Source organism: Bubalus kerabau, chromosome 13 (assembly GCF_029407905.1).
Source record: "Bubalus kerabau isolate K-KA32 ecotype Philippines breed swamp buffalo chromosome 13, PCC_UOA_SB_1v2, whole genome shotgun sequence".
Classification (NCBI taxonomy): Eukaryota; Metazoa; Chordata; class Mammalia; order Artiodactyla; family Bovidae; genus Bubalus; species Bubalus kerabau.
Genome location: NC_073636.1, coordinates 78,699,912 through 78,724,397, shown reverse-complemented (window position 1 = coordinate 78,724,397; position 24,486 = coordinate 78,699,912). Strand labels below are relative to the sequence as shown.

The window sequence follows — 24,486 nt, the reverse complement described above, 5'->3', positions numbered from 1 at the left end:
TAGACTTCCCTGGTGGTTCAGTGGTTAAGAATCCTCCTGCCAATGCAAGAGACCTGAGTTTTGATCCCAGGTCCTGGAACATGCCAGACCTAAAGCCTGCGCTCAGCAACAAGAGACACCACCATAATGAGAAGCCCTCACCCCCCAACTAAAGAAAGCCCGTGAGCAGCAACGAAGACCCAGTGTGGCCGAAACATAAATACATAAATAATAAAGTTAACTTCAAAGTATTTGAGCCCCTTGTCTCTTCAGCCTGGACAGCGTGCAGGTAGAGCGACGACGCCATGCACAGCATGTGCTGCCGCCCTCGGAACAGGGGGGCGGACGGAGGTGGGCAAACCCTGGCCCTGCCCCCCGGGGCCCCTCGGAACAGGGGGGCGGAGGGGGGTGGGCAAACCCTGGCCCTGCCCCCCGGGGCCCCTCGGAACAGGGGGGCGGAGGGGGGTGGGCAAACCCTGGCCCTGCCCCCCGGGGCCCCTCGGAACAGGGGGGCGGAGGGGGGTGGGCAAACCCTGGCCCTGCCCCCCGGGGCCCCTCGGAACAGGGGGGCGGAGGGGGGTGGGCAAACCCTGGCCCTGCCCCCCGGGGCCCCTCGGAACAGGGGGGCGGAGGGGGGTGGGCAAACCCTGGCCCTGCCCCCCGGGGCCCCTCGGAACAGGGGGGCGGAGGGGGGTGGGCAAACCCCGGCCCTGCCCCCGGGGCCCCTCACAACAGGGGGGTGGAGGGGGGTGGGCAAACCCCAGCCCTGCCCCCTGGGGCCCCTCGGAACAGGGGGGTGGAGGGGGCCCTGCCCCCAGGTAGCTCGACCCCCAACAAGCCCTCTGCCCTTAGACCTGGGTCTCCCCGTCTGTGGGGCAGACACACACCCCCGCTGGGGGCGCTGTGGGGAGGGGTGCTGCCCGTGAAGGGCCTTGCGTGGATTTTGAGGGCTGATGAGGACCCCTCAGTTTGGAAAGACTCCGGGGACAGCTGCGTCCACTCTCCAAAAGGCCCTACGGCTCACTTGAGACTGGACTTACCGCTGAACCACATGATGAACATCATCTTCGGGGTGATTTTATGATCACGGAAGAAATTCAGGAGGTAGGAGAGGGGGAAAATGTTCACGGCTCTGCCAAACAGCACAAGTACCTGCAAACAGCAACAGATGGAGTCTTACACGGAAACCTCCGGTTCTTCAAGCTTATTGAGATGAACACAGACCTGCTAACACACCCGTGATAAAGGCAGCATCTCTCTGTCATCAAAGACATGAAGTTGGTGCTAGGCAGAGACGCGGGGATGCCAGTTTCTATGTGTGGCAAGGAATAAAGCTCTGTATGTTATGATTCTACTGTCAGAAAGAGAGGACTAACAAGGTATCAATGACGGCTTCAGCAACACCAAGAGGGATTAATTTAAGGGCCACCTGGCGCCTCCGAAGGTTCCCGGCTGTGGGATGGGCTAGCTCTGGGGAGACAGACAAGGTGCTCCTGCCTCTTCCATCAGGGCCCCACTCCCCGGGGAAAGGAGGGAAGACGGCCTACCCATGCCCGTAAATGCTGCTCCCTGAGCACAAGGAATATGCAGGTAGGTTCTAAAAGGAGGTCACATACACCCTGCCAGATCCTAGCCATCTCCAAAGGCAGGTCAATTTTAACAAAATATAGGATTATGTAAAGTCCAAATCTTATCTGAGTGGCTTTTTAGAACTACTTATTAATTTTCTTCTCTTTCCTCCATCCTGGTTCTCACTACCACTAACTTGAACAGAACAATATAGCCATAAATTATATTATGGGGAATCAAAGTTTGTCCTTTTAACCAGCATGAATTGAGGATGCTTTGGACTGTGTGTCCTGGAAAGTCAAGTTAACAATAATTGCCCCCAATCACCTAACACTTACATGCCAGACAATGTTCTAAAGATCTTATATGCATTATCTCATTCAATTTCCATCCTTCCAAAGGTCTTATGAGGTAGGTATTACTGTCTCTGTTTTAGAGACAAGGAAACCGAGACAGAAAGATTAAGTATGAAGTAACTGGTCCAAGCTGACACAGGCAGGAAGTGGTGGAGCCAAGTCCCCCAAGCCTGGCTCAGCGCCCAGTGCCCACGCCCTTGACTGCTGAGTGGGCCTAAGGTGTTCCATCTGAATGGCACGGGCCGCCTCCAGGGGCAGCAGGGCCAGACTGAGCAGGTGCTAGGGGGAAACTGAGTCACCATCCCAGGCACCCACTTCGTTTCTCTTTCCCTCCTGGCCCATGGCTGAGATTGCCACGTCCCTGTTTCACCCTCTGAGGGCGAGTCCTCCACCCCCAGGTCTGTGTTCCAGGTGTGACCAAACTGGCCTCTTCCACCCAGTGACCACACTAGAGGCCATCAGACTTGCTGTAAAAGACTTGGGCTCCTGTTCTCTTGTCGTGCGTCTGGAGGACAGATAACAGTAACAAAAGCCATGAGGTCGTGCTGACTAAGGCAGAAGCACCCAGACTGCAAAAAGAAAAACATCTATCTTCCACGGGCTCCTTATCCTCTCTGCCTCAGGTTCCCGATATGCAAACAGGAGGAAGGCCTCACTGGTCTGCACATGGTAGGTGACAGTGATTTAAAAAAAAAAAAAAAGCCTGCCTCTCAATATCTGGGTCTTGTTAAGTGGAGTTGGTAATAAAAGTTAACTCAGGATGAATTACACTAACTCAACAAGGTGTGCTTTGCAAGTGTCTTAACAGAGGATCTAAAAAGACAATACAGAGACCCAATTCGGGCTGGAGTATGACTCAGCAGGAGGACCTTGGGTTCACAGGGAGGGAGCAGAGCCTCAGGAAGGCCACAGGCGAGGGGCCTGGGACACGAGGCAAGATGCCTGAACGCTCACCACTGAGGCCACTTTCATCAGATGCCTGAGGGGAGCTGGGCCTTTCTTTCAAATGCTGAAACATTTGTTTTTCTCCCGTTTCCCAAATCTGATTTTAATTCAAATCATTAAACTTCTATTTTCCTTTCTTAAAGGCATATCTTAATTCGTCTTCTACTGCCAGCACCCCTCTCCTGTCCAGTTGTAACACTTTCCCAAGTCTACTTGATGGTAAGAATCACTGGGGATGATGATGCCTCAGGATGAATCTCCAGAGGACGGAAGGGCCCTGGAATCTTTACCTTGAACAAGTGTCCAAAGTCACTCTTATAAATGGACATATAAGAAGGAAACCATAGTAAGAATTCGGTATATTCATTATAATCATCCAAAAAAAGCAGAAAAGAAAAAGAAAATCATCCCGTTTGCCAACCACTGTGAATATTTGGTATATTTTCTTACAGATTTTTTTTTCTAGGCATACTGCTTTTACATGGTTATAATCAATTACACATTCAATTCTGAAATCTGCTTTCCCCATCTAACATTAAAAACTTGTATTTTGTGTGTGTGCACACACGTGTGTCCCACTCCACACAGTACGTGGGATCTTAGTTCCCCAACCAGCGATCAAACCCGTGCCCCCTGCAGTGGAAGCGTGCAGTCTTAACCACTGGGCTATCAGGGAAGACCCAAAATAACTGATAATTTCTGAAGAAGATTGTAACAATTCGGGGCTTCCCTGGTGGCTCAGATGGTAAAGAATCGCCTGCCAATGCAGGAGACCCAGCTTTGATCCCTGGCTCAGAAAAATCCCCTGGAGAAGGAAATGGCAGCCCACTCCAGTTCTTGCCTGGGAAATTCCATGGACAGAAGAGCCTGGCAAGCTACAGTCCATGGGGTTGCAAAGAGTCTGACATGACTTAGCAACTATACAATGCAACAGGTCACGTAAAATTAAAAACCAAGCAAAAATTATTTTCTTGGGATATTTATTTGATTTCACCCTTTCCCATTTATTGTATGTTTATGATTTTTTAACGAAAAGAAACTTGCAACAGAGGTTGTCTATGTAGCTGTTAACTATGACCAGTTAACAGTTACATAAATGAATCCAGAATATGTGGTTATTGATCTACAAATAAGTCATTAAATAAAAAAACAAGGAAAATACTTACTATGCACCAGATGACAAAGGAAATTTCAAACTTGTGAGGGAAACTAAAAATGGACAGGCCAAGAAATGCAAACACACATGTTTCTGAAACAAACCAAAGAATGGATTATTCAGCCTCAACTATTTTCTTCCAAGACAGGATGGGCTCGTTATGCAAACAAACATTTCAGAAGTCAATCAGAATCCAGTATAACACTTTGCTTATTTTTTGGAAATTCCTGGTCAAGCTTGTCCTTTGATTCTCTTTTTTTTCCCTATCACAACAAGCAACATGTGCTTGCTATTCAGAATCTCCTAATTTAATGAGCCAGCTGTCAAATACCCATGCCAATAAATACTTTCCCACCCGGGGACAAAGATCAATATATGAATCTGTCCATTTGCTGAACACTGTGATTAGCAAGGATCCTGAATGCAGCAAAGTGGCAGAAATTCAGAGCAAAGTGGCTGCAGACACCACATGACCAGTGTGAAAGGGCCCTTTGTCAACTTCTTTGCCAGAGCGGACAAAGCCCACTGACTTCACATATTTAAGGCCACCACAAGTTTAGAAGGCTTACACCCTGCCAGATTTGCAGGAAGAGATACGTTTCAACTCTTGGCTCCCCTCCACAAATCAAGAGAAGCTGACATTTACTCTTGCTGTACAAGCAGCCACTTGTGTATCCTAAGAAAAAGCACCTTATAAATTTCTAGCACTAGGCTCCCTGCTTAGATTGTGACATCCTCCAGAAGAGTGCTGGAGCCATGGAGACAAAGACTCTATTTTAAAAGCTGAACATCATAAAACATCAAGGCTGTTTTAAAACATTTAGCAATGGTGTTTATTTTTCCTTCTTCAAATGTGTATCCCTTTCAAACAAGCCTACAAGCTGGACAGTATACGTATCCTTCTCCTCCTTGAATGTTTTTCTTATCAAATATTTTTGTCACCTTTTGAAATCAGCTCATTTAGAAAACATTCCAATCTAGGTAATGCTGTTCTCTGGTAGCATGAATACAATTATGTGGATAAGTCATGGTTAAAAATGAATCCGTGATGGATATTTAGATTGATTCTATTTCTAGTATTCAGAAACCTACAACAGGGACTTCCCTGCGGGACCATGGTTGACTCCATGCTTCAAATGCAGGGGCTCAGGTTCCACGCCTGGTTGGGAACTAGGATCCCATACTTCTGGGCGCACCTCCCTCGATCTTCCCCAAAGAAAAAGCAACTGCAAATACCCCTGTGCACAAGCTAAATTCCTGATGGTAGAATCACTGGGTCCAAAGAACATGTGCCTCTGAAATTCTGACTGATGCTGCAAATGACTCTCCTAAAAAGATGGCACCAATGTACATGCCCATCAACAGGGCCTATTTTCTATACATTCATGCCAGACGTGGGGAATCACCAAATTTAAAATCTGATGGGTTCAAAATAGAATCTGACGGATGTTTTGCTTTACATTTCTTTGTGGTGAGACTCAGAGTCGTTGGCCATGACTTTCAGAGAAAAGTGCTGTGCAAACAATACCCACTGGGCTAGGAAGGGACAGACCAGCTTCCAGACTCAGTTCTTAGCTACGAGATAGTGCTCAAGCCACTGGACCTGAGCCTCCCTGTCTGTGGAATGAAGTCTCTGTACAGCTTGCCCTTGACCCCTAGCCCGTGACAGTACGGAATTACTGCTTGGATATGAGATGGCCCTTAGAAATGCCAGGGGTGGTGCTGACGATGACAAGCAGGGGCGTCACTCGCGGGCCTTCACTCCCAGGTATAAACTTGGGAGGGTCCAGGTTTCATCAGTCGGTGCCACACTGAGACTGCTGGAGAGGAACGTCAGTGTGGCCCTGACCCCTCCTCTAATGCAGGATTGGCCCGACACGTCCTTCAAGAGACTTGTGAACCAAGAAATACTTGGGACATTCTGGGAAATGCTCTAACTCTCTCTCTCGTAGAGATTCACAATGCTTGTTAGCTGAAAAGTCTCACAGTTCGGAAACTTGTTAAACTTTATTTTTTCAAAATACTTATTTATATATTTATTTCCCTGGCTGAGTCAAGTCTCAGCTGTGGCTCGTGATCTCCTCACTGCATGGTGAGGATCCTGAGTTGCGGTGCATGAGCTCTCTAGTTGCGGTGTATCCACTGAGTTGCTGGGCGACATGAAGATCTTAGTTCCTTGACCAGGGATCTCACCCAAGTCCCCTGCGAAAGTGGTCTGAACCACTAGGGAAGTCCCTGTTAAACTTTATTTACCCCAGGATTTCCCAAACTCTTTTTTGACTATGGAGTTTTTTTCAATTTTTGGCTGTACCCCAAAGCATGTGGAACTTTCCCAACCAGGGATCGAACCTCATCCCGTGTAGTGGAAGCATGGAGTCTTAACCACTGGACCATCACGGAAGTCCCATGGAGTCTTTTTTTCACCTAACTCTTGTAAATCTCAGTTCCAAGGAACAGATTTTTGGAAATGTCACTTTCACATATTGTAAATGTACGCATCTCAAATGTTCATAATTATAGCAGTTCTCATTATTTTGGTTTTAAAGTTATAGGATTCAAAAATTCCACCTGTTAGGTATTAGAACTCTTTATGGAATGTGAAAGCCAGAGGAACTAACAAAAAATAAGGGAGTGCGGTATCTGGCCCTGAGGGATTCTGCTGCCTCTTCTGCCAGGGAAGATCTCAAGGGACTCCTAGAACAGAGAAAGGAAGGACAAGCAGCTCTGGGAGGCCCGCATGGGACCACAGAGGCCGAACTCACCGCATAAGAAGGCCACGGTCCGCAGGGTTTGCTGCATGAGGATCTGGGTGACCGGGGACAGGTTGTGGTGTGTGTAGTGAGACATCACAATGCCGGAGAACAGGATGGCCATGATGCCTGGAGAGGGACAGAGGGGCGAAGCGCACAGCCATGAACAGAGCAGAAAAGCACCTGCCATGTGACACGCAAATCATGTCTCACACTTCCTACAAGTCCCCGCAGCCTCTAGTATTAGGTGTTTTAAAAAAGGAGAAGAAATAATACCTGAGGCTTCCCAGAGAAATGTTACGGGCCCAGCTCTCTGGCAGTTTCATTACCAGCTGGGTGACCTTGGGTCAAGTCTCTTTCCCTCCCAAGCCTCAGTGTTCTCAACTGTACAGCGGGACTCATAGTGCCTGCCCATGGAACTCTTAGGAGGGTAATGAAGAGAAGCCACGTCAAGTGCCCCTCACGAGACCAGGGCAGAGCAGGCGTGCACCGTCCTTGTCATCAGTGGGTAGAAGGGGGGCAGGTATCATTCTTGGGGCAGAAAGGGGACATAAGAATCTGGGTATAAAGAATAGGTGGATTTTTACTTTGCTGTACTTTAATTTTTTAAAAAGCATGTCTTTATTTGGCTGCATCGGGACTTAGCTGTGGCCCCTAGGACCTTCAGTGCATCGTGTGGACCTTCTGTTGTGGCACACAGACCCTCGCGTTAAGGCACGCAGGCTCAGTACTTGCAGTGCATGGGCTCAGTTGCTTAGTGGCACGTGGGATCTAACTTCCCCAATCAGGGATCGAACCCAGGTCTCCTGCATTGCAAGGCAGATTCTTAACCACTGGACCACCAGGGAAGTCCCTGTCGTACTGTAATTTTTAATTTTCCCACAGTCACCATGAATTAACCTTATAATATGAAAAGAAAGATGTTTTTCTTTTTTTTTCTAAGTGACGTCTTTTTTCTTTAACGGTCTCCATGAGAGCATCTACAACTTTTCTTGTGCTCTGAGCATGTGAGTTTCAGCTTCTGTCCACTGCCCTAATCACTGCTGAAGCCACTTAACACAGGGTTTCCTCTCCGTGTTTTCTTGCTGAGGCAGCAGCAAAGAGGTGTTTATTTCATGTACATAAGCTGAGATTTTTACAAAGCCTTTAAACAAGCTGCCAAGATACATGAATTCCAAGTCAAAGTCTATAAGCAAAAACTTAACTCACTTCTGCCATTTTGTAGAAACAGATTACCAGCTAACTTTCCAGTTAAAAATGAGTGAAAAACACAGAACTGCACTGGAGATGTTTCAACCGGTAAGCTTGCTGTATAAATGACAGTTTACAAAATATAGGAAAACCCCACTCTTTGTGGCACCGAAAAGGTATTTGCTGGCCAGAGAGAGAGCACAAGCTGGAACATTTCATCCCCTGGCCCTTTTAGGAAAACAGCAAATTCTTGTCTTTTTCCTTTTTGCTCCAAAAGGAGGCCGGGCTGGGAAATTCCAGCAACGCTGCCCATGAGCCACACCTGACGAGCTTGGAGAAGGGAGAGGAGAGGGCAGCAGACTTCCTTACTGGCGACTTCAGAGCAATGGCGAGCCTCTGGCAGTCAGGAGCCGCTCTGAGCCTCTGCCCCACTAGATAAAGCACGACCTCAACCCTCCAACTGTCCCCTCGGTTCATCTGCTCCTCTTGGTAAGTTCCTGCAGGCGAGCACCGGGAGAGCTTCTTTCTGACTCTGCACCCAAACCACGGACGCCACCGGCAACGTGAGGTGACAGAGGCACAGCCCAGAACCGCCGCGGCCGGGCGCGCGGCACAGCTCGCTTCAGTTTCTGTGCAACTGTCCCAAGGGTCTCTTTTTCTTCAGCTCGATCCAGTGCTAGACGGTTCTGGGTCTGGGCTCTCAAAGGGCTTTGTTTTGCTAGCCAGCTTCAAGAAGGGTTCACTGCATATTCACTGCAAAGCTGAGACTTCGGGGTTCTTACCCTGAAGGAAAAGTCAACCCCAGAGGAGCCTGAACCATGTAAACTGTGAATCACAACCACGTAAATTGTGACAGGAGTGGGCTTGCGCCCATGTTGTCATTCTGCCCACAGACAAAGGTTGTCACAACCCTCGGGAGGCCTGACATTAAACAGCCGCTCCAGAAAGCCTCCCACTTGGGCTTCCCTGGTGGCTCAGATGGTAAAGAGTCTGCCTGCAGTGCAGGAGACCTGGATCTGATCTGTGGATCAGGAGGATCCCCTGGAAAAGGGAATGACTACCCACTCCAGTATTCTTGCCCGGAGAATTCCACGGACACAGGAGCCTGGTGGGCTACAGTCCATGGGATTGCAGAGTTGGAGACAAATGAGCAACTAATAGATGGGGAAACAGTGGAAACAGTGACACTTGATTTTTCTGGGCTCCAAAATCACTGCAGATGGTGACTGCAGCCATGAAATTAAAAGATGCTTACTCCTTGGAAGGAAAGTTATGACCAACCTAGACAGCATATCAAAAAGCAGAGACATTACTTTGCCAACAAAGGTCCGTCTAGTCAAGGCAACGGTTTTTCCAGTAGTCATGTATGGATGTGACAGCTGGACTGTGAAGAAAGCTGAGTGCCGAAGAATTGATGCTTTTGGATTGTGGTGTTGGAGAAGACTCTTGAGAGTCCCTTGGACTGCAAGGAGATCCAACCATTCCATTCTGAAGGAGATCAGTCCTGGGTGTTCATTGGAAGGACTGATGTTGAAGCTGAAACTCCAATACTTTGGCCACCTGATGCAAAGAGCTGACTCATTTGAAAAGACCCTGATGCTGGGAAAGATTGAGAGCAGGAGGAGAAGGGGACGACAGAGGATGAGATGGCTGGGTGGTATCACCGACTCAATGGACATGGGTCTGGGTGGACTCCGGCAGTTGGTGATGGACAGGGAGGCCTGGCGTGCTACGGTTCATGGGGTCGCAAAGAGTCAGATAAGACTGAGCGACTGAACTGAATTGAGTGCCTAATACTTTGACTTTGCAGAAAGTCCAAGGCTCCAGGAAGTCATATCTGACAGCAAAATGTGGAAGCTCCCTTGGGACTGAGGCCACTGCCCCCTGGGAAATAAGGAGACAGGCTCAGTGCAGAAAGGGTCAGGCTGGCCCCATGAGTCTGGTGTACTAGGCCAGGGGTTGGAAACCCTAATTCAGGGGCCAGACAATAAAAACAAAGATAACAACAGTAAGTGGGTGTGTGGCACGTGTAGGAAGAAGGCACAGGCCCATCTGCAAAGGGATGACAGCAGCTGTGTGGACGGGGCCGAGTGCCGACCAGTCTTCGTCTCCTTCTGGTTTTTGAGGGATGCCAGAAAGCTGCTTCTTAGGAAACCTTCCAGCGTTTTCCCTCTGGCTGCACCGTACAGCCTGTGGATCTAGGTTTCCACCATGTATTGAAACCCACACCCCTGCAGTGCAAACACTGGGTCCTAGCCCCTGGACCTCCAGGAATTCCCAGACATCATCCAACTTCTAATAACATCAACTAACTCAAATGTTTGAAACTTTCTAAACAGATAAACCCCATTTGGGGGCTGAATTTGGACCATATAGAAATGGGCTCTCTGGCCAAGAAAAGGGTGGACAGCCAGCCATGACCCATGCCAATCCAGTCTGGAGTCAGGGGAACTCCCAAGTTCCGGGGGCTGAAGGAGAGTCAGGGTCAGCAGTGGGTGCCAAAGCCCCAGGGTCAGCTCGCGCGCCCTCCCTAAGCCTGGATGATGTCACCCCCAGAAGACCCTCACCCACTGCAGCTGCTCAAAGATACTGAAGGGGAAGACGGTGCCAGCCGTCTGTCCTGGAAATAAAAGACCTGGGAACTTAAAACATGACCTGGAATGAAGAATCCCGACGTGTTCACTTCTTTCAGAAGGCAGCATTTACGGAAGTGGACCGAGGTGCAGCCAATGATCAGCCTCACAGGAGGGAGGGAGAGAGGGAGGGAGGTGGGAGGAAATCCGTTTCTAGTCTCAAACCCATGGCTTCGAATGTAATTGAGGACTAAAGGGATTCAAGCCCAAAAGGCATGAGTTGAAAGAGTACCGTGTGTAATTTCTGCTGCACTGACCTTTACTGTGGGTAAAACACACTGCGCTTCCTGAAGGCCAAGGCCGAGTCAAGCCCCAGGCAGTTTTGCTGGTGACCCAATCAGAAACATATTGCACTATAAGATCCGGACTCAGAGGTAAACAGTCAAACAAGAGACTCTCCATTCACACCGCCTGCCCACAGGCAACTTCTATTAACAGCTGGACGTGCAGACTGCCAGCTCCTTTACCATGTGCTGTCGTAAAGTTTATCTATCTCTAAAAAGTAATAAACAGGGTCATATTACAGATATGGCATGTATTCCTAGCACAGCGGTTTTTAAAAAGTCCTTCAACACTTAGCTTTGCCTGTATAACAGAATCCCAACTCATTTCCAGGTCTAAGAACCCTGTGCGGGTCGGAGCCTTTGCCCCTCTGGCCCAGACCCAGTCTTCCTGCTCTTCCTGGAGCGAGTCCAGCACCCCCCACCCCACCCCCACCACCTGGGACCCTCAGCATCTGCTGCCGACCCGCCTTCCCTGGCGCCTCCTGTGGCCTCCCTGGCGGCCAGCTCCCTCTCGCCACATGGGTCTCAGCCCCACGGCACCACTTCGAGGACAGCTTCCTGACCCCCCGCCTTGGGATGCTCCTGCCCCCCTGCTGCTCTATTACGTCACTCTGATTTCTCTTTTTCACATCACTTCTTTTTTAAAAAGTTACTGATCTACGGCTGCACTGTGTCTCTGTTCCTTCGCGGGGACGACTCCTCGCTGCGTGCACAGGCTCCAGGTGCTCTGGCTTCAGCAGCTGCAGCTCGCGGACCCTAGAGCATCCGGGCTTCAGCAGTTGTGGAACTTGGGCTCAGCAGTTTGCAGCTCACGGGTTCTAGAGCTCGGGTTCAGTAACTGTGGCACACGGGCTTAGCTGCTCTGAGGCACGCGGAATCTTCCTGGACCAGGGACTGAACCCATGTCCCGAGTTAGCAGGCAGATTCTTACCTACTGCGCCACCAGGGAAGTCCGGGGGACACTTGTATTATCATGTCCACCTCAAGTCTGCTGTCTGAGATCACGCAGCTAATGAAAGGTGGGGTAGGATTCCACCAGGTCTGTCTGGCGCCCTTAATCGCCGTGTTCTGAACACACAGATTTACACAGGGCGAGTGTGCTGCTTGGTGGTCCTGGTGACCTCGGCGACGGAAGAGCAGAGCACAAAGAGAAAGGGGGGCAGCACTGAAGTCACCCTTCCCGTTGCTGCTTTTACAGTAACAGGCCGATCCCCTCTTCTCTGAAAACCCTGCGTGACAAACATCCCACCCACAGAGCGTGGACAGAGTCAGCCTGTTACTCAGAGGTGAACGAGCATGTTCTTGGCTTGCATGGGCTCTCTTTGGCCCCATTAGCGTACAGAGCAGAAGTTTCTAAGGAAATGAAACCCCTACAAACAGAAAACACTGCCTCTCTGAAGAAAGGACAAGAAAAACATCCCTTCATTTTAATCACAAATTTCCAAAGGATGCATGAAATGTATGTTTGCCAACAGGTACTCAGTGTTCCTCTCAAGGAGGGTGGGACACGGTTTAGAAAAGCCCATGTAGCACAGGGAGTCACTAGAGCCAAGTGCCTCACAGGCAGTATTCATGTAAGAGCCGAAAGATAAGCGAGTGCGACGGCAGAGACCGGGATGGAACTACCCAAGAGAACTGGCTTGGGGTTCAAAACAAACGAGACTCTGAGGCTCACAAGCTTCTCCAGCGAAAACGGCCAGAGTCCTCTCTCTCTTTCCTCCTTGGCAAGACCTTCTCACAGAGAACCCATGCGTGACACCAGACAGTGACCCGAAGCAAAGAGGACTCTGTTCAACAGCAGAGGAGGAACAGAAAAAAATTTCAAGAAACCAATAGAAATGTACTAAATTTGATAAAAGCCATAAACTTTACATAAACTATAAACCCATTTAGTTCAAGAAATCCCAAGAGGAACACGAGGCAAACTATGTCGAGGCGCACCAAAATCAAACTGCCACATACCGGTATCAGCACGGCCAGCTTTTAAAATTAAACTAAAGTGTTGGTGAGGACGTGAAGCAGCCGAAACTTTCCCATACACTCTGGTGGGAATGCAAAACGGCCCAATCCTCTGTAAAACGCCTGGCAGTCTCTGATAAAGTAGAGGATACACCTACCGTAAAGCCAGGCAGCTTTACTTCTACGTGTTTATCCAAGATTAACAGACATATACACATTAACAGTCAAAATCTGGAAAACCCCAAATGTCCTTCGGATGGTGAATGGAAAAAACAGCTCAGTAAGAATGTATAAACTATGGATACAGCAAAAATGTGGTGTCTCTCAAGAAGATTATGATAGCTGAAAAAGATAAGTCACAAAAGACTACATACTACATGATTCCCTTCATATGACATTTATATTCTGGAAAAGGCAAAACCACAGTGAAAGAGTGCAGATCAGTGGGTGACAGCGCCTGGTGACTGCCCCTGGAAGTCAGACCCCATGCTTCAAGTGAAGGCCTTGCAGAGGGCTTGCTTTGAGAAAGAGGCAACCTTGGAAGAGGTATTTTGATCTCTGCTACAAGATGGCAGTAAAGAGAAAAAGGTGACCACGGGAACACTGAGTCCCTGCACCCAGCCGGGTCTAAATCCAGATTCTCCCTAGAGATCCAGGAAGCCCTGTTCATTGCTCGAGCTCTTCTGAGCTGTGTCGTGTGACTGAGAGTGACCCAAGCGACAGAAGCTCTTTAACCAGGCAGGACAAAGTGCCCCAGCATTTCAACACTCTCCATTACTTACCCGACAGCGAGATCCCTTCTGCGAGCCCATATGGAAGGTAGGCAAAGATGATCATCATGCCAAACTCCAAGGAAGGTGTTTTCCTCAAGTCAATGTGCTTTAGCACGTAAATGACAACTGTCAAGGAAAAAGAACCCAAGGACCCTTATGGGTGATCTAGAGAAGTCACAAAACCATGGCCTTCCAAATAGAAAGGGTAAACACTGGATACAAAGATGTGGGAACACCCAAGGTAACGAGTGAAAAATCTGTCATTACAGACTTTTTCCTCTGTAGGGAGGACTCTTGTTTTAAGGAAGGGAATCTGACAAAATACTGAAAGATGTAAATTCCTGACACAAGCCAACGGGGAACATTAAAGTCACCCAAGTCAATTCATTTGGAAATGCTGACTTGGAGGGCCTGGGAGCAGCGGGGGCAGAGCTGGGCCAGCAGACAGCCTGAGCACAGCCCACTCTCCCAGGTCGCCTCCAGCACCGCGTCCCCCTTCCACGCCTCCTGCTCCATCAAACGAGGTCACTACGGGGTCTCCAGAACCGTGGGCATCAGTGCGCTACTGCGGGACCTTCTCTCCTGTCCCTGGACCTTTATAAACCCATGCTCCTGTGAAAGGAGAGTCTCCTACGTGCTCTACTGTCATTCGCAGGCCTGTGCTGGCACCCGTCTACTCGGCTTCATTAAGGTAGAGGCTCTCCCCCTCCTCCACCCTTCTAAAGAAAGAGATAAATGCAGAGGAAAACACTGAACTGGAAAAAGTCTTCTTTTCCATTCTGTTTATTGGTACAATATGAGAAGCTGTCAGCCGACTCAACAGCACCTTGAGACTTCTGGACGTAGGAACTGAAGGGAAAATTTAACAGGACAGCAGACACACGTGCCTGTCTGAGGCAGAAGCAGCTCTTCTGGCCGTCTGTGAGACAGACTGCTCGTGGAGGAAGGCCAGGTGGCCATCTCCCTGGCTCAGGCACACACACAGAAATGGTCTGGTGCCTGTTCCTGTCTTAAACACGGCATTTTCTACAGCAATAGAGGTGTCAGCGGCCTTAACAAGTTTCTTTGTTTCTCTGGCTGGAAGAGCTTGTGGGTCGTTAAGCCACAAAATCAGTGCGAATAACTTCGATGGAGCTCATTTTGAAAGCCTCTTTCCTGATTCATCCAGATAAATACTTTCAGTGGGGTAGAGATGTGCTCAATTTGACATTTTCAAAGGAAATTAATTTCCAGTTTTCTTAATGTGAAAAGTGAGACAGCGGAAAATGAAATTCATCTGAATGCGGTTTTCATACTCTGGGAACTGAGAAGACCCCAAAATCAGACCTGATATTCAACCGTGTACATGTTTTTTAAGCTTTGAAAAGTGACATGCTACATTTCACATGTTAAATTTTAAAATCCTTGAGTTTAAAGTGCTCTTCAAACCAAAACTAAGCATAAAAATCCTCCTTAAATATGACTTTAGACTACAATTGGTCCCCTTAAGGAACTGGAGAAAATGATGAGAGATGGATGTAATTAGGAATAATCTTCCTGGCCATGCATGTTCATCATATTAAAAGGATATCAATGCAGATATTAAGCCAGTGAGGGTGCCGAGTGCCGCAGAGCCAAAGAACATTTTGAGGAAGTAGCCAAGGGCTTGTAAAAACGTCTGCCACCCACTGACATCTGACATATTTTTTCTTGTTAAACCTTCAGCTGTGCTAGGAAATAAAAGAAAAAACACAAAGAAGTTAAAATGTTATAGACAAAGTTATCAGAAATTAACTTAGGACTCAAAACTTAACTTCTTGCTTAATCTCTCATTCATTTATTCAATCATTCAACCTGGTAGCCAAACATTTATTTGTTCACCTACTTTGTTCCAGGCACCGTGTTAGTTTCTAGGGGTTTGGAGATGAGAGCAGGTCCCTACCCTAAGGGAGTGCTGTAGTCTAATAAAGGAGAAAAACAGATGGCACTTTCCTAGTGGACCAGTGGCTAAGACTCCAAGCTCCCAATGCAGGGAACCTGGGTTTGACCCCTGGTCAGGGAACTAGATTCAACTAAGAGTTCTCACACCACAAGAAAGATCCCATGAATACAAACTAATACTCAGCACGGCCCAAAATAAGAAGCAACAGACACACACACACACAGATGGGAACTAGGGCCATCTCAGTGTCAACTACAAACGGGCGCTTGCCAAGGGCATTTGCCATATGCCTCTGTGCAGACCGAACCCTGCGCTGCTGGCCTTCAACACACATCCCCTGCATGGACTTCACGGTGGAGAATGCACTTTGTGCTCCAGGGAAACTGGTGGAACAGGTCTTCAGATAGTTATTTACAGGAACTGACTGCATGATCCCAATCCTTGCATCTCCTCGTATCTAGAGCACTAAATCCCTTCATGATGACATCAGCTCCTCGTGAGTAGCAGAAAGCCTTTTGTCAAGTAAGTGCTTGACTACGCTGAGTGCTCCCTTCACCAAAATCATAGAAGCTGACCTTCCCCCCATGCCTCTCTTTTTTTTCCCTCCACTACCTCTTCGGAGCAGTTTCTTGGAGCTGGCTTAGGTGCCGTCTCCCGAGCTGCAGTCCTCATTTTGCTCCAAATAAAACTGAACTTGCAACTCTCAGGCTGTGCATCATTTTCAGTCAACATCAGGAAAGAGCTGAGGAAACACGTGGAGGCATCTAACTCAGACAGGTGGGGCTGTAGAAGCAGGCTCTTTATGACACAAGGGCTGGGTTTCGACTTAGGCTAAGAAGAGTTAGCCAGGTGAAGAAATGAGGGAAGGCACTCAGGGCAGAGTGGCATGTGCGGAGGCACGGAGCCTCCAGGTTAGCAGCACACAGGTGCTGTGCTGTGCCTAGTCGTTCAGCTGTGTCCGACTCTGCAACCCCCAAGGACTGTAGCCCATCAGGCTCCTCTGTCAATGGGATTCTCCAGGCAAGAATACTGGAGTGGGTTGCCATTCCCTCCTCCAGGGGAATCTTACCGACCCAGGAATCAAACCCAGGTCTCTTGCACTGCAGGAGGATTCATCACCGTCTGAGCCACCAGGGAAGCCCAGCAGCACGTTGCAATCACACAGATGACTGTGGATAGAACACAGGAACAGGGCGTGGGAGGAGAGGTCCATGGGGAGGATAATGTTAAGAGGTGAGGCCAGAGCAGCAGACAGGGCGAGACTGTGAAAGGCTGTTGATGAACCCAGCTAAGGAGCCGGTCTTTTATCCGGAAGGCCCGGAGGAGTCACGGGGAGTGTTTTCAGGATGGAGTGGGGGTGGGGGAGCGGGACTCCTGTGAGATACAAACCTGAAACTGAGGCTGCGGCATGAAGCCAGGCAGAAGGGAGCCGCCTCAAGAAGACATGTCTGTGGTAAGGCTCCGAGTGGGGACTGGAGGGTGTTAGGAGGAAGAACGGAAAGGGCTTGCCTCTCACTGTTAGGCGGCAAGGTGAAATGTCAACAGCCATTAAATGCAGTTGTTGGTCTCATCCCCAAAGGTAAAACCATTTTACCATTAAAATATTTATTCTCCTTAAGTATCTTCCTTCTGCTGATTACACCTTCTCTCAAATCCATCCACTTCTCTCCCTCCCTCTGCTATCCTCCTCCAGTCCAGGGCTTCTGCCTCTCTGATCTTTGCATATAAACACCCTGCTCTTTCTAGAAGAATCCAACACTCAGGGGCCTGAATGATCCCTTGAAAATGCATATCTGATCAGGTTACTGTGTGTGTTAGTCATCCAGTCGTGTCCCACTCTTTGCAACCCCAAGGACTGTAGCCCATTAGGCTCCTCTCGGTCCATGGGATTCCAGGCAAGAACACTGGAGTGATTGCCCTTCTCTTCTCCAGGGGATCTTCCTGACTCAGGGATCGAACCTGGTCTCCTGCATTGCAGGGGGATTCTTTCCTGCTGAGCCACCTGGGAAGCCCTGATCAGGTTATTAGCCCAATCAAAACCCATCCTCAGTTTACTGCTGTGTTTAAGAGGAAACCCAGTCTGACCCTGATCCTCCCCACCACACCTCTCACCCCATCTCCTCCTATTCAGGTCGGGCCCCACCGCCACCGGCACCTTCCTGCAGGTCACCTGCCTTTCTTCCTGGGCTCCAGCCAACTCCAGTTTGTTCTCAGAACCCAGGGCCAGTGACCCTCCCTCAGGGACATCTGCCTTCACACAGGCCGGCCCATTTACAGGCTCTCCTGGTGCCTAACTTGACCTGCACAGCACGCGGAACTAGCGAATCATCCCATGAGGACCACGCCTGTGCCCACCTTACTCACTGCCGTATGTCCAGGGCCTAGGGCAGAACCCAGCACACAGAAGGTACTCAACAAACTTTTGCTGAATCAGTAAACAAAACAAAGACTTGTCTAGAGTAACATCTGGCCTCATTAATCAGTGTTTCATGAACTGATTTCGTTTTCTTTAAGAGTTTTTTTTTTTTTTTTTTTTAATTTATTTATTTTTGGCCGTGTGAGCAGGGACTCCTCTCCAGTTGTGGTGTGCGGGCTTCTCACTGTGATGGCTTCTCTTGCTGTAGAGCCTGGGCTCTCGAGTGGGCGGGCTTCAGTAGTTGTGGTGCGTGGGCTTGAGTTGCCCTGCAGCATGGGAGATCTTCCCGGACCAGGGATCGAATCGGTGTCCTCTGCATTGGCAGGCAGATTCTTGACCCCTGGACCACCAGGGAAGTCCCGAGTTGGTATAATTTTTTGGTGTGGGGAGGGTTCTTTTTTTTGTTGGCTGTGCTGGGTCTTCGTTGCTGTGGGGCTCTTCTCTAGCTGCACCGAGCTGGGGCGGCCCTCCAGCCGTGGGGCAGGGCCTTCTCAGTGCGGAACACAGGCTCTGGGGCCTCAGGATGCAGTAGTTGTGGTTCCTGGGCCCCAGAGCACGGGCCCAGCAGCGGTGGCGCAGGGCCCCACACCGTGCATGAACCTGCGTCTCCTGCAGCCGCGGCACCTTCCTCATCACTGAGCCACCGGGAAGCCCCAAACCGGTACACCTTTAAAACAGGATCATCTCAGGAATTCCCTGGAGGCCTAGTGACCAGGACTCCGGACTCTCACTGCTGAGGGCCGGGGCTCGACCCCTGATCAGGGAACTAAAATCCCACAAGCTGTGTGGTACAGCCAATTAAAAAAAAAAAGGGGCAGGATAATCTCTGATAAAAGGATGGCTTGGTCAGATAACCCCAGCCTTTTGTGGAGATTCACAGCACAATATAACACAGTAAAGGTTTTAAAAAGTCCTGCAAAAAAAGAAAACTAACTTTTCTCACATAAATGTTTTCCAAACTCACTCCAATTGCCCCCATTCCTGTTCTTTCCCAGCAGACCATGGGTTAACATCCCACCCAGGGGAACGCTGGGAACCAACAGGGTTCTTACTGGGGAAGTGCTTTTGAAGGCGAAGGGCACCTCTAGCCTCAAACGGACCGACCCACAGATGACCTGAGTAGCGTCCCGCCCTCACCCCATTTCATGACCACAGCTAGGGTGCCAGCTGGCGTCACTGCTTTCTTTTCATGCAAGGGAGGCTGAGGTCCAAAGACAGTGGCTAATGGGTGAGGTCACAACAATGGTTAACAGCAGACCCCAGGCCAAGGCCAGTGATTTCTGAACTCAGGACAAATGAAGGGAGAATTCAGACCTTTTCTGGCCTGGAGATTTTGTGCATTTTATTTTTCTTCAGGCCATGTTTCTCACACCTTAAAAAATAAAAAGTAATACTGATTAAGGATCCATTTCATGAGCTTTAGCTGCAGCTGGAGAGAACAAAAGGTTTCTACGGCAATTATTTTAAGAACAGACTGTCACAGTAACAAATCAAAGCTAAAAATAATTTAATTAAGCTTAATGAAGAAAACAGAAGACACTTAGCTTTTCTGGCATTTATGAAAGTGAAAACATTAAAAAAAGGGGGTAGTTCATTAACATCTTCAGCTACAAAGATAAATGCATCATCATCAGATCACTTTGAAAACAGTCATTTATGAAGTATACACTTAAAAACAAGATGTGATTCTTCCTTGTAACCAAGGAAAGCTGACAACACCTCCCTCCTACACGGCGAACACAAGGCAGACCTGCCACGCCCCCCTCCCCTACCTCCCTCTTCTCCCTGAAAATGCCAGCGGGCTCACAGGATAACCGGCCGAGTCAGAGGCTGACTTAGGTCAGTGACTCCCACCCCAGCCTGTGTACCAGCATCAGAGGCGGTGAAGGCTGGAAAATGCACGTGGCCCATGGATCCAATTTTGGGAACTGTCATCAGAGGTGATCCTGGCCTTCAAAAGCACTTTTCAGAAAGAATGTGTGGCTAGGTACAGTGACTCCATCCTTTCTCATTTAAAAAAAGAAAGTATCTTCTAAGCTTTGGCCTTTTTTTGTGGCAAAGAGACCTGGAAAAGCTCAAAACTAAGATTCTACCTCGAGAGATTTAGGAAAAAAATAAATCAGAGATAAATCACTTGAGTTTAGCTCCTAATCTATAAAAATAACTCCTGACATCACCTCGCAAAATTCTTTTTTTTTTAAGATTATTTATTCATGGCTGCATCGGGTCTTAGCTGTGGCACACGGGCTCTTTGCTGCAGTGCATGTGCTCCTTACTATGTGGGATCTTAGTTCTCTGACCAGGGATCGAACCCATGTGTCCTGCACTGGAAGGCGGATCCTTAACTACCAGACCACCAGGGAAGTCCCTCGGCAAAACTCTTTATCACAAATGTTCAAATGCACAGCCAGGACACAAGATAAAAGTAAAGACCAGAAAGCTAAGAGGTTTTCATAGCAGATCTTAAAAAAAAAAGTATTATTGCCATTAGATTATTTTTTAAAGCTCTTAAAGCATGATATATGATGATCTCCTAATAAAGCTATAAAAAGTTTTAAGAGAAATGTAAAAAAGCCAACAACAGGGAACTGGTCAAAGAGCACGGTAAATCCACAGAAGGAACATTCCACAACTGATAAAATGATGTTATAGAAGACTATTTTATCAACTCTGCTCCATGGAAACGTTACAATATATTCCCATCTAAATAAAATACATGTATACATCTGCCAAACCATTAACTGTAATTATCTCTTGGGAGTTACAACGCATGTATTGCTTTCTTTTTTCTTCTTCCTTTTAGAGTTTTCTAAATTTTATATGCAGAATATATGTATTATTTTAGAATATATACATATATCTTTGTTTTAAGGTCTGGTGAGCCCCTCTTTCAATTAAACAACATTTGGTAAGTTCTTTCCGCAAAAGGAGGACAAAAAGGGACAAGCAAGAAACAGCAGCTGAGGGACAGGAGGAGGAGATGAGAGGACCTCACACTGACGGCAGACGCCGTCACTGCCTCACACGACGGCAGACGCTTCTGTTTTTAAAAATATTTATTTATGGCTGCACTGGGTCTTAGCTTCTCTCTAGCTGTGGTGTGTGGGCACATAGGCTTTGTTACCCTGTGGCATGTGGGATCTTAGTTCCCCAATCAGGAATCAAACCCGAATCCCCTGCATTGGAAGGCAGACTCTTTTAACCACTGGACCACCAGGGAAGTCCCTAATGGCAGATGCTTTTCAGGTAAGTGTATTTATCTGGTCAATTCCCAAATCGAATCCTACGCTGAGGCGCGATCACCCTCACTCTACTATTGGGACACCAGTGGCTCCAAGAGGTGAAGGAGGTGACCCAGGGCCAACCAGCTGAGTGGCCAGCACTGGAACTCGAACCCAGGTCAGCCTGACTCCAAGATCTGGGCTCTTTCCACTACAAAAATATTCTTTTATTCCAACACAAGAATTGTGAATGTAGTCTATATTGAGTGGTTATGCTTTGCAAGGAATCCCACAACAAAGAAAGTCCAAAATCAGAGAAAGGAGAAGCTACTCTCTAACAGAACACAGAGCGGCCCCTTGAACGCTCTTCGCTCATCTCTGACGCCCGCACAGGGCTCCCTTCTCCAGCCGCTCTGACTGACTGTGCCTTCTCTGTTTTCTGGCAGGACCGTCGGGCCCTCCTGGCAGGACCTGTTAACAAACACCACAGCTGCAGAGTGCAAGGGCAAGGAAACAGCCCTGCATCCAAGAAATGCATCTGAGATGAACTCAGACTCACTTCCTTTGCCCAAGGACTTAAAAAAAAATATTTATTATTATTTATTTGGCTGTGCTGGGTCTTAGGTGTGGCATCCAGAATCTTTAGTTACTGCATGTGGGATCTAGTTCCCTTGACCAGGGACTGAACCCAGGCCTTCTGCCTTGGAAGCAAGGAGTCTTAGCCACTGGACCCCCAAGGAAGTACCCACAGTGACTTCCTGACATTTCATGACACACCTTTAATTTCTCAGCTACTGTCAACATGGGCAGTGATACCAACGAACAACTGAAAAGGCCCGCAGTTTCCAAAGCAGCCTGCACACTAGAGCAGCTTAAGGCAGGATGTCCATCAGTATCATTACCTTATCTTACAGCGGCGAAAAGGAGGGTGCCCTGCACCAGCTCACAAGTGGGAGAACAGGGCCTCTGCTGACTGCTTTCGTCTGGAATAATTCTGTCCAAATACTGATCCCTCAACTGGCTGCTCAGCTGTCCTCCGGGGACTCACCCCAGACCTACTGGATCAGGAGCTCTGAGGGTGCCGCCTGGCAATGTGACATTTAATAAGCACCCCGTGATGTTGATGACAAGCCGGGCTTAGTTTAAAAGCACTGCTAAGGACTTCCCTGGCAGTCCAGCGGTTCAGACTCTGTGCTTTCAATGCAGAAAGCATGGGTTCAATCCCTGGTCGGGGAGCTAAGATCCCCTATGCTGTGCAGCCCGGCCTAAATAAATAAATAAAAGCACTGCTAGGAGGTAGGTCCTCCAGGGCGGATTCTCCTCTAATCACCCTGGGCCTTGACAGTATTCCTGAGGCACACCAAGGTTTGTCGGGACAGAAGGACGGAGAAGCAGCAAACCGATCACCCCCAGGACAAGCAGCCGTACGTGCAGCTGCACGCGGGTATCTGCCCTTTGATACGAGGCCCTTTAGTTCCGCCGCTTGAAGAAAGCACACTTACTTGGTCAGGACAATGGAGACTGCGTCATTGAGAATGCTCTCTCCGAACACTAGCATGTTGAGCACTGGGTCCACATGCAGGGCGTTGAAAATAGCAATAGTGGCCACTGGATCAACAGCAGAAATCAGGGAGCCAAATGCAAAACTGTCAAGAAGAGAAAAGGAAGGGGCAACTCTGTAATGCTTAACCCCTGGTCCAGAGGGTAAAACAAAGTCAAAGACTATTTAGTGTAACATAACAGGACACCCTGTAGCTGAAGGAACTACAGAAGATGGTGTCTTGTTTTCCACTTAAAATACCTGCTGACTGACACTGTGGGTGGAGCAGTGAAAGGCCCATTCTACAAGGAGCTGTGAGGAACGGCCTGGTTTTCCGCCGAAAGTACCTAGACTTCATCTTGAGCAGTGACGGAGGGAAGGCTTCTGCTTAAATACATGATGGACATCCCAGCCTTCTTGGTCAGGGCAGCTGGAGCCGTGAACCCAAAGGGCCCACGTGCTCCTGGGTCTGATCTGTGCTTTGCCCCTTGTCACCAGGCCACCGGAGTACCGTCTGTGACCGTTGCCAGCCTCCACTCAGATTTGCAACATTTAAGAAGTGCCGAAAGTCAGCAGCACCTCCAGCGTGCTCCAGGGGCCGGGTGGCTTGGGTGGCAGACATCAAAACCAGGGCTGCCTCTCACCAGGCCCGAGTGCTCACCTCAGCACCTGTGAAGGTCTAATTCCTCCAACACACATGCATTAATCGCCTAGTATGTTTCAAGCACTGAGGCTAATAACAGCAAATATGTATGTGGTACTTACCACGTCCCAGGCACTGTTCTAAGCGCTTTACAGATAGTAACTCAATAATCCACACAGCAACCGTATGAAACCGGCTTGCATCTCATACTGCCCCACTTACACAGGAGAAAACGGAGGGACAGTGAGGCTAAGGAACCTGACCAGCAGGATACAAACACAGGCCAGATGACTCGCAGTGGGGGACCTTCGCCACTGCGCTGGACACAGTGATGACCAGAGGCCAAGACCAGCTCAGGAAACGGCCAGTGCTACACAGGTGGTCAGGCTGATGAGAGAGGAACATGGCAGGATGGTGTGGGTGGGGACCACTTAGATTGGGTGGTCAGGAAAGGTCTCTCTGAAGAGATGAGGATTATTGAAACAAGGGCCTACATGACAAGAAGCAGGTGGCCAAGCCAAGGCACTGGGGGCAGTGACCAGAGTAAGCCCCCTTGGAGGCGGAGCAACCTTGGAGGTGGAGCAAGCTTGGAGATGGAGCCCCCCTGGAGGCAATGCAAGCTTGGCTGCCTGAGAGGCAAAACAGTGAGCCTGGCAGCAGTGTAGTGAACCAGAGTGGCTGGAGATGTGGAGGCTGGGAGGGAGGCAAGGCCAGGTCACCCCTGGGGGCTGCCTAAGGAATTGGGACAATTATTCTCTCACCCATTTGTCTTTTTCCCCTGAGAGTTCTTGCAAGCCTTCGACTCCCTCAGAAGGCTACACCTGGCACTGTTTTCCTGCCACTGTCACGGGACAGTCTCAGGTAGAGACGAAAGCCAGAGCCCATCCACCCGCTTCCCATCCTCCCTTCTAGGAGGGAAGAGGGGCTACTTGGCCTGGGGACCAGGGTGTGCTGTCCCTTGGATGTCCCCAGCAGCTTCCGTGATCATCCAGCTCTGAGCTCAGGGAGAGGAGTGTCGGAGGAGGGGACTCCTGGCTGCCTGGCCAGGTACAGAGCTCTTCATAAATCAATAACCTGGCCTTCTGGTTTCCATGACTGTGCCCTGGGACACTGAGCTGCAGCTCAGACTGCAGCTCGCAGACTTGCCCTG

The 24,486-nt window shown here is 49.0% G+C and overlaps 1 protein-coding gene across 4 annotated transcripts in view; it reads right to left on the bottom strand.

Moving 5' to 3' along the window:
- Nucleotides 1-24,486, bottom strand: part of SLC9A8 (solute carrier family 9 member A8) — a 71,995-nt gene that overhangs the window by 7,685 nt on the left and 39,824 nt on the right. For all 4 annotated transcript variants that reach the window (XM_055545280.1, XM_055545279.1, XM_055545281.1 and 1 more), the window contains exons 8-13: nucleotides 22,656-22,799; nucleotides 15,166-15,304; nucleotides 13,605-13,710; nucleotides 6,768-6,884; nucleotides 4,016-4,098; nucleotides 1,020-1,131 (exon numbers count right to left, since the gene is read on the bottom strand). In XM_055545280.1, the coding sequence (XP_055401255.1) occupies nucleotides 1,020-1,131; nucleotides 4,016-4,098; nucleotides 6,768-6,884; nucleotides 13,605-13,710; nucleotides 15,166-15,304; nucleotides 22,656-22,799 (701 nt within the window). The remainder of the gene's footprint in view (nucleotides 1-1,019; nucleotides 1,132-4,015; nucleotides 4,099-6,767; nucleotides 6,885-13,604; nucleotides 13,711-15,165; nucleotides 15,305-22,655; nucleotides 22,800-24,486) is intronic.